At 36.5% G+C, this 10,512-nt stretch overlaps 1 protein-coding gene across 1 annotated transcript; it reads left to right on the top strand.

The window, feature by feature from the left end:
- Positions 1 to 3,176: 3,176 nt before the first annotated feature.
- On the top strand, positions 3,177 to 4,702 carry LOC106392093 (ethylene-responsive transcription factor ERF061). The gene has a single exon (XM_013832868.3). It carries the CDS (start codon positions 3,479 to 3,481, stop codon positions 4,406 to 4,408), a length of 930 nt encoding a protein of 309 aa, XP_013688322.2. The 5' UTR covers positions 3,177 to 3,478; the 3' UTR covers positions 4,409 to 4,702.
- The last annotated feature ends 5,810 nt before the right edge of the window (positions 4,703 to 10,512 follow it).

Here is a 10,512-nt window from a genome sequence, read left to right as displayed (position 1 = left end):
CTTTAAAATGGCCTCAAGTCCACATGGGATTCTATTAGATTTTACTTGCAATACTTAATTAGTTTGAACGTTATCATTTGTTATTATTTGGAATTTGAAAGTTATTGCGAATCTTTTGTACCTTCTTTTGGTTGATTAAACTGAAATAACATAGACTTAGCCAAGCTTTAGTAAACTTCATTCGGCTTAAATTTCATATAGTAATATATTTCAACAAGAATTGATGTAAATAAATTTCATAGCTCTCATGGAAATAGTGGGTAAATATGCATATCCCATTTATATTCCATTTTTCTCTCCAGGAACAAGATAACAAAACAAAAATCACCGAAAGCTTACATGTGACTGGCTTTAATGATACTTTTTGTATTGATTATGAATGGACCGGCCCCGAGATATGTTCGAAAAGTTATTTATTGACTGTACGTGTCATTGATCACACACCAATATTATATGCGTACATATATGTACACTTCAAATTTAGAATTGAGATTTTAATTAAAAACGTATCGATTTTGGCTAACACTGCACATACTTAAAAAACAATCCTATAAACGTATGGTTACCATCCATACAATATAAACCATGACGTATGATTGCGATCCCTTACTCGTGACCTCCAAAATACATCTTTTCGTTGAGTAGATATTTAAAAAAAACTTGAGTCAAAAAATCAAATTAAAAAACCTGAGTCTATGGCTAGAAGACTTTCAGATATTTGATGCAAATTGGGTTTGCACATGTTGAGAACTTATCAATTGGTTTGCAAATTCTGTATATAGGTAAAATATATAGGCCACAAGAAAGAATTTGAATTAAATGTTTAGATTATTTTTAAACGCATATATATGTCTCAACTTAATTATGATATTAATTTTCAAAATAGTATTGTGAAGGTTGGCAACAAGTGAAAATGGTGTTTGCACCAATTAAATTACCAGTGTTCATTTCTTACATGGATGAATTTCAACATCAATTTCTTTCCACAACTTTTCAATCTAACATATTCCAAAAATAAAAATACAATGACTGATAAGTGAATATATGATGCTTGGAGCTCTTCTTTTACTATGTTATATGTTAATTTTGTTCTAAGTTTTAGCTGTTCGAATCGGTGTCTTTTTCACAAGCTAATTCTTGACAAAAAAAAGATTTGAGCTACATTGATCTAGTAGTTTTACAAAATATAGCCCCAGTAAAATTAAATTAAATTTACATTTTAAGTATTTAGTCGTGAATGTATATCTAATCAACGTGACGTCCTGTAGATGAGAAGATATACATAACACAGAGAATGAAATCATAGACCTCAGGATGGGCGAGAAAATAAATTTGTGGCAGAGAATTTATGATACCATACGGACCTTTTCGAAACAGAAGATGTCTTGACTCATGCTCTCTTTCTTTCTTTCTCTTGCCTCATAAATTTTAAAAGTTTCTTGTGGTCTCCACACGGACTTGTCTTTATGTTGACGAAAATAATGATGAGATTATGAAGAAAAATTCACAAAGGATTAATAAAATTTTGGAATTGACTCGGTTGGAAAATTTTCAATTAATATGTGCAGATCAGAAGACACAAGTCAGAAGAGGGTTAATTTCAGCTGTTTCTGCATCAAATATATGAACTATCTCTGTTCCTAAAAGTTCTATATTCTAGTTTTTTCACATATTTTAATAAAACATATTAAATTTGCATAATTTTTTGTGTTTATTTTCTTTTTACAAATTTAAACCAATAAAAAATTAATTAGTACAATTAAATTTTTTAAAGTTTACAATTAGTTAATAAAACAGACATTGAAAATGTAAAAAATGAATCTTTTAGTAACAAATTTTTTTCTATAATATGTATCTTTAAGGAACGTATTGAATATACTATTAATGTTATATAATGTTGTCAAACTGTGTCTGACATAACAAATTCCCAGGACATTAACAATTTTTTTTAACATTTGATCAAAAATCCTAAAAATGATGTTTTAAGTTGTATTAAAAATGTTATATAATACTTTCGTTTCATTAAGATAAAAATTTTAGAGAAAATTTTTTATTCATAAAAATAAAATTTTATGTTTTTTATACACTGTTGCAAATTTTAATAAAATTAATTGAATTTATTGAAAGACTATTGATTAAAAAGCATTGAAATTTGATAATTTTAAAAAGATGTATAATTAATGTGTTTTCTTTAAACATTCATCTTTAACAAATGGATGGAGTATATGCTAATTTTACGGGGAAAATATGTGTTTGACCGTCGAAGCAAATGATAGAATGATATCATTTAGCATCTATCACATATCGCACCACCAAACCAACAGTCAAACAGCAATACGTTTCTTATATGGTAACTATAGCCTATAAGGAGTTTGTCAAAAAAAACTATAGCCTATAAGGAGTCAAACGCTCAATTTTTTTTTAGTCGTTTGTACCCAAAATATAAGCTACTTACAATTTCAAGACTCTTGCTTCAAAAACAGTATAAATGTTTTTTTATCAACAAGTGTGAAGGTTAATACAAGAGGTGTGAATTTAAAACGTTCACCTTTGATAGAAAATACTATAGATTAGATTAATTTTTTTGCTAAAGCCATAATCAAAGCTGGTACCACCTTATCATTAGCAGCGATTAATCTATTTAAATTATTGGCACACATGACACATTGAATATTAAGGAACGACATTACTTATTGTGTCACAGCTTTTAAAGTATTACTATATAGTATTGTAGAAATCGTAGCCAGGTTCTTGCTAGTTGAACATCTACCTACGCGGCTACACCCTACCAAAACGTTTAAGAAATACAGATTTCAACCAGTGGTCTACTTTATTTCATCACTAGTTAAATCTCGATTTCACAATTTTCAACACTCTAATTGACAAAGGTTTTTTTTTCCAAAGCAAAGCTTGATTAAAATTAAAGGATATGCAAGTTTTTTTTTTTGGTAAAAGGATATGCAAGTTTGTGCTTATATTGACAAAGGTTTTTTTTTCAAAGCAAAGCTAGTGCTTATTATTATCTTACAGTGATTATTAATTAAACAAAATGTGGTTGGAAACATAGTGTCTCAAACTAGAAACATTTAATAAAAATGATGATGAAAATAGTTTGGCAAACTAAAAAAAAAATCAACAAAAAAAAAGTCAAAGAGCTCCATGTGAAATCAGTAAAGCAACATTTCTGGGGTTTCTTCTTCTCTCTACAAAAGTCTATAAATATGTACAAGCTGAACTTAACTTTAATAACCCACAAAGCTAGATCTTAAAAATAAAATAAAATCTTTTCTTTTCATAGCCAATATCTCAAATCACATTTTTATTCATCTTTATTGAACCTGAAAATCCACCATCACCATTATCATATTCTTTGATATTTTTCTCTTCGCTGAAATAAAAAATTTCTTTTACGTTAAGACTCCAAGAATCCGGGACGGTTTCTGTTGCGATAACCTTTTGTGTGTTTACAGTTTGAAAAATGGAAGAAAATAATGATGTTTTTCAGACCAAGTTCAGTCCCAAAATCTCAGAAATAAGAGCTTCTTTGTCGCAGATCATATTAGCAGGAGGACCAAACACGCTCGACTCAATCTTCTCTCTTCTCACTCCCTCCTCCCGAGAGTCCTCCACAACATCCCTAGACACTCTCAATCCTCCACCGCAACAGCTCGGCTCCTCCGTCTATCTCCAGCAACGAGATCTTATCGAGAGACTCCACCTCCAAAACAGAGCGGTCTCCACTCCTCCTCCTCTGTTTTCCTCATCCGCAGCTTTCGCCGCTTCGTTGGCGGCTGGGACGGCCAAAAGGAAGAAGCTATACAGAGGAGTGAGGCAGAGACACTGGGGAAAATGGGTCGCCGAGATAAGACTGCCGCAGAATAGAATGAGGGTTTGGTTAGGTACTTACGAGACGGCGGAAGCCGCCGCCTACGCTTACGATCGCGCCGCCTATAAGCTCCGCGGAGAATACGCTCGTCTCAACTTCCCAAATCTCAAGGACCCGAGCGAGCTGCTCGGACTCGGTGATTCCTCTAAGCTAATAGCTCTCAAAAGCGCCGTCGACGGGAAGATCCAAACGATTTGCCAGAGAGTCAGAAGAGAGAGAGCCAAGAAGAGCGGAAAAGGAAGCAAAGATTCTTCCACCGCGACGGCGGACTCTTCGTATTCATCCTCGTCGGAGATTCTTTCTTCTCCGGCGGAAGCGGTGACTGCCACTGTGGTTAGTTCAGAGGATAGTTACCGGAGTTCGCAGATGGGTCTGTGGAATAGCGAGAAGAGCTATCCGGCGACGACAACATCGACGGCGGAGGAGGAAGACACGATGATGGGAGTGGATACTGATGGGTTTTTGCTTGCGAGGATGCCGTCATTCGATCCTGAGCTTATTTGGGAAGTTCTCGCCAATTAAAACACACAAACTGAATTTTGATCACATCAATCATATGGAGAGTAAAAGAAAACTTGGGAATCAAGAAATGATGAGAAGATTAGGGGTTTAGGTGTGAATTAGGGTTTAAAATAAACCGGATCTTTTGTTAAAATCGCTCGAAAGTCGTTAAATAATGGAATATTAAAACTTAAGCCTCGTAGTTTTTGAGAGAGGTTGTGAAAGCTCCTTTTTTGAATATATATTGTTATCATCCAAGGACTTTCTGATTGTACTGTGAACCACTATTAATACGTTACAGTTTTATTTGAGCAAGGCTTCTTCTGGAGATTGAACACTGAAATGGTGCGAAGTTAAAACATAATGTTGGTAACAAAGCTATTAAATAAGACTGGTGGGGAAGGTAGTAGATAAGCACATGTCACAGTCTCTACCATATGCCCAGTGCTTTTGTAGTTGTCCCTTTTATTCCATCCTTCCATTGTGATAAGTCAAAAGACTATTTTTTCACTCGTTGATAATTTAACATATGCAAACTTTGTAGTATGAACCAAGCAAATTTCGGTCCAAACCATCGTAACAAATCTGGATTTAGTCCATTTGGATATATAATTCTACATTTGGTCCATAATATAAATCTATATGTATATGTACAGTTCTACTTTTCATAATAACTTTTCAGTATCTCAATCTATCTTTCTTCAGTCTCTTTGGGATCATGAAAATCCACCAACATCACCGTTCTTTTTTTGTCATCTGAATTTTATTGATAAACTTAAACGGACGATACATGTTCGAAACAAAGCCGGTGATTGCGCAAATGCAATCCCAAAGACATTAGTTGACGATCTAAAGAGTACAATCCCAGAGACAAGAACCGGCAGCTTAACTATTATAATCCCAGAGTCAAACACATCAAAACATATAAACAACGTTAACTAGACATAGCAAAAGCCACACCATCACCATTCTCTTGTTTATTTTTGTTCTTAATCTTATATTCCGGAAAACTTCTTGTTATAGTAATTTTCCCCTTTTACAGTGTTTGAAATGGTCTATAGACTAATGTTCTCATTTCTCACTACTAAAATTTATAACTGTAACTGATAATTTCTTTTCCATTCGTCAAACTCGCTATAGCAGATCCTGCAATACCTCCAACTGGTAAAGTCGTTATATATTTTCTTAGATTTAATTGTAGTTTGGTGGTGATCTTGCAACTCCTTTGGAAATATTACCCTATTTGTATATTATAGAATCACACAAACAAGTTTAATAAGAAGTCCTTCTCTTATTCACTCAATTCAGATCACAATCACAATATCAAATCAATAACCTAAAACTCATAAGCTATGTCACATCTTGACATCTTCTTATATATAGGAATCAAAGTTTCCTAAACACAATAGGTTTAACATATTTCAATATTTCCTAATCCTTATAGATTTCCATAACTCAATAGGATTAGGTAGCTTCAATCTCAAGTTACTTCAAGCTTACTCCAACATTCTCCCCCATAAGCTTGAGCTCAACTTCATTCATATCCTCAACTCCAATCAAGTTTCTCATCTCCTTGAATTTGATCCTTCCAAGTGATTTGGTTAGTATATCAGCTCTCTGTTCACTTCCAGGCACATGATCAACTTCTACTTGCTCGTTTTCCACACACTCTCGAATAAAATGGAACCTCCTATGTATGTGTTTGCTTCTACCATGAAACACAAGATTCTTTGTGAGTGCTATTGCTGATCTGTTGTCGACTCTGATCATTACTCGCTTGCGAACTTCATTGAGGACTTCTCCTAGCAGTTCTTGAAGCCAAATGGCTTGCTTTGCTGCTTCAGTAGCAGCCATAAACTCTGCTTCACAGCTTGATAACGCCACAATCTCTTGTTTTGTTGAACACCAAGTTATAGGACTATCTCCAAGGTAGAAAACATGGCCTGTAGTGCTTTTCCCATCATCATTGTCCACATTATGCGAGCTATCACTGTAACCTTCCAGTTTCAAGTTACCACCACGCTTAAACCGAAGACCAAGAGAGCATGTACCACGCAGGTACCTCAAGATTTGCTTTAGAGCAGCTCCATGACATTCCTTAGGTTCTTGCATATACCTACTAAGCACGCCCACGCTGAATGAAAGGTCAGGACGTGTGTGTAGTAGGTATCTTAGACAGCCAATGCTCCGTCGATACTCTCTTGCATCAATGTCCTTATCATCAGGTGACTTTGAGAATTTGGCATTCATCTCCATTGGTACATGTGTAGGATTACACGAGCTCATTCCCGTTTCCTCAAGAATCTTCCGTGCGTACCGATCTTGTCTTAAGACAATACCATTCTCTCCTTGATAAACTTCTATCCCCAAGTAATAAGTCAACTTGCCAAGATCACTCATCTCAAATTTAGTAGCCATCTCTCTCTTGAACTCTTGTATTACTTCAAGTGATGATCCAGTAACCAATAGATCATCTACATAAACAACCACGACAAGTAGACTCTTGTTTTCTTCCTTTCGATACAGTGAAGGCTCCTTCGAGCATCTTTGAAAGTTCAGACCTCGCAAGATCTGGTTTAGCTTTATATTCCAGGCCCTTGGTGCTTGACGCAAACCATAAAGTGCTTTCTTGAGTTTATAAACCTTTTCTTCTTGACCTTTAACTACAAATCCTTCTGGCTGAACCACAAACACTTCCTCCTTCAATTCTCCATGGAGAAACGCAGTCTTTACGTCAAGGTGGTGGATCTCCCATCCTCTAGAAGCCGCAAGCGCCATGATCATCCTTATTGTCTCAACCCGAGCCACTGGTGCAAAGACCTCATCATAGTCAATACCATGTTTTTGAACATAACCCTTTGCCACCAACCGTGCTTTAAACTTGCTGATGCTACCATCAGCATTACGCTTTATTTTAAATACCCACTTGAGTCCAATTGGCTTTACTCCAGAAGGCAACACAACGAGTTCCCATGTATTATTTTTTTATATAGAGAATATTTCATCCTTGCAAGCATCGATCCATACCTTCAACTTCTTGGCTTCATTATAATCCCATGGCTCATCGTTAATGATCATCAAGAGGCGTTCACTTTCAACCTCAGCAAGCAAAATATAGTCATCTAGATAAGATGGCTTTGTACTCACGCGATGTGACCGTCTAGGTTCTTGTGTATCATCTTCTTCATCACCTTCAATGTCTTCTTCATCATCAACTTCAATAACATGTTCACCTTCTTCTTCTTCTTCATCTTGAATGATCTCGACTTCTCTTGACTCATTACCCAACTTCTTGAGTTTCACGACAAGCTCTCCTGCTTTAGGATGCTCTGTTTCCTCTGTTTTACTCCAGTCCCATTCTTTCTCTTCATAAAACACAACATCACGACTTACTCTGATTCGCTTGGTTACTGGATCAAGTAATCGGTATGCTTTTGATCCTGGTTCAGTTCCCAAGTGTACCAGTGCTCTTGCTCTATCATCGAGTTTCTTTCTTCCCGGTGCTTCTGTTTTTGCATAACATAGGCATCCGAATATTCTTAAGTGCGAGAGGTTTGGTCTTCTTGAGCGTAGCATCTCATATGGTGTTCTCTCGTCTAATGACCTTGTTGCAAGTCTGTTGATTAGGTAAGTAGAATGTCTCACAGCTTCTCCCCATAGGTTATTTGGTACGTTCATATGCTTCAAGATACTCCTTGTCATCTCCATAAGTGTTCGGTTTCGTCGTTCTACAACTCCATTCTGCTGAGGGGTGTAGGGAGCTGTCAAGTGCCTCTTTATCCCTTTCTTGTCGCAGTATTCATTGAATTCATGAGACACAAATTCACCTCCTCTATCGGTTCGAAACATCTTGACCTTGCTCTGTGTTTCTTCCTCGACAAGTGTTTTGAATCTTTTGAATTTCTCAAGAGCTTCACTTTTCTCTCTCAATAATATTGTCCACATGTATCGTGTGTGATCATCTATAAGCACAAATATATACCTCTTCAGAGCCGGTGTTGTTGGTGAAATAGGACCACAAAGATCCCCGTGAACAAGCTCTAGTGGATTAGAAGCTCTAAACTTCGTTGCTTGTGGAAAAGGTTTCCTCGCTTGCTTTCCAAGTAAACAAGAAACACACTTTTCTTTCTCAATTTCGACGTTGGGTAAGCCAGTAACAAGTTTCCTTTTTGCCATCAGTTTTAGTGTGTTGATGTTTACATGGCCAAGTCGTGAGTGCCATACAGATGTTTGTGTGGCTTCAGTTATTTGTAGACAGTACATACGATCGACCTCCAAACTGACCTTGTATAGTCTGTTTCTTGATCGTGTAGTACTAACCATCAAGCTTCCGTATCTGTCATATAGCATCAGTGTCTTGTCTTTCATACTGACTTCGCAACCCACTTCAGTAGCCTGTCCCAAACTAATAATGTTGCTTCTTAATCCTGGTATATAGTAGACGTTATTCAAGATTTTCTTCTCGCCTTCCTTAAGAACAAAACAGATTGAGCCCTTTCCTTGTATGTCGATCCGAGAGTCGTCTCCAAATCTTACTTTACCGGTGATGGTCTCGTCAAGTTTGTAAAAGAACAGGCGGTTCCCACACATATGGTTACTAGCACCGTTGTCAAGATACCACACGTTCTCTGCATCAAGATCAGCCTCAAAGCTAGTAGGGTTTACTTTATTCTCGTTGAGGTAGACTACTTCGTGTACCATTAATTCATCAGCATCTTGGGTGTCTTCATCTTTCTTTTCAGCCGTCTCTTGGAGTTTAGCACTTTGTCCGGACAATCATTAGCGTAATGACCCTGTTTGTCACACTTGAAACAGGTTATGTGTGACGCATCTCCGTTTTGACGCTGTCTATATGCATCTCGCTGACTTTGAAACGTTGATCCAGTGCGACCACGACCTCTTCCTCTCCATTGAGAACGACCGCTTCGACCTCGTCCTCGTCCTCCACTATAGTTTCCTCCATAACTATCTTGGCTTGTATCACCATACATCAGTTTCCCTTCGTCATGTGTTTCTTCTTCTTCTTCAGCGATCCGTTCTTCATACGCTTTCAATCTACCGACTATGTCTTCGAAGCTCGTTGTGTTGAGATCAAGAACTTGTTCAAGAGAGGCCACAATATGTATATATTTCTTCCTTGGCAAGGTCTTTAGAAACTTTTTCACGAGTTTGGATTCTTCAATGGTCTCGCCTAGTGATGCAGATTTTGATGAGATTTCAGATAGTTTCCCAACAAAGAGATCTATTGTATCTTCTTCTTTCATCTTGAGTCTATCGAATTCTGCTATTAGGGTTTGTAGTCTAGCTTCTTTGACCCTCTCAGCTCCAACATGTCTTGCCTTTATTGCATCCCAAACTCCCTTTGCTGTATCAATGTCTCCAACTTGCAAGATTAGAGCTTCGGGTATGGATTGAAATAAAACGCTATAGCCATATTGTTCTTCTTCTCATCCTTGGATCCCGGGTCAATTGTTTCCCATACCTCACTGACCTTAAGTGCCACCTTCATTCTCATAGCCCAGACAGTATAGTTTGAAGAAGTTAACATCGGAAATTTGATGGAAGCAGGGCCGTTGTCTTTGTGCGCCATGCCGGTGTCTTTGTGTGCTACGATCTCATCCTTGTTATCACTCATGATCAATCTTTAGAACCTGCTTGCTCTGATACCAAATATAGAATCACACAAACAAGTTTAATAAGAAGTCCTTCTCTTATTCACTCAATTCAGATCACAATCACAATATCAAATCAATAACCTAAAACTCATAAGCTATGTCACATCTTGACATCTTCTTATATATAGGAATCAAAGTTTCCTAAACACAATAGGTTTAACATATTTCAATATTTCCTAATCCTTATAGATTTCCATAACTCAATAGGATTAGGTAGCTTCAATCTCAAGTTACTTCAAGCTTACTCCAACATATATTAATATGAGATTGTTCAAATTTTCTCAAATGTGATACACACAAAAGGATATATGATTATGAAATGACCGCATCACGAGTAAAATTTATGTTTATCCTTGGTAAAAAATCATGAAATATGAATCAATTGTTTTGAATTTGACTTCTAATTTTCTTGGTAATTGACATGTGTTATATGATCTCTAGTCTTCTCAA

Source organism: Brassica napus, chromosome A9 (genome assembly GCF_020379485.1).
Source record: "Brassica napus cultivar Da-Ae chromosome A9, Da-Ae, whole genome shotgun sequence".
In the NCBI taxonomy this organism is placed as follows: domain Eukaryota; kingdom Viridiplantae; phylum Streptophyta; class Magnoliopsida; order Brassicales; family Brassicaceae; genus Brassica; species Brassica napus.
The sequence above is the reverse complement of the archived record's forward strand: the minus strand, read 5'-3'. Positions and strand labels throughout refer to the sequence as shown.

Coding starts and splice junctions, on each gene's coding strand:
- LOC106392093 (XM_013832868.3), top strand. CDS start 3,479: ATGGAAGAAAATAATGATGTTTTTCAGACCAAGTTCAGTCCCAAAATC.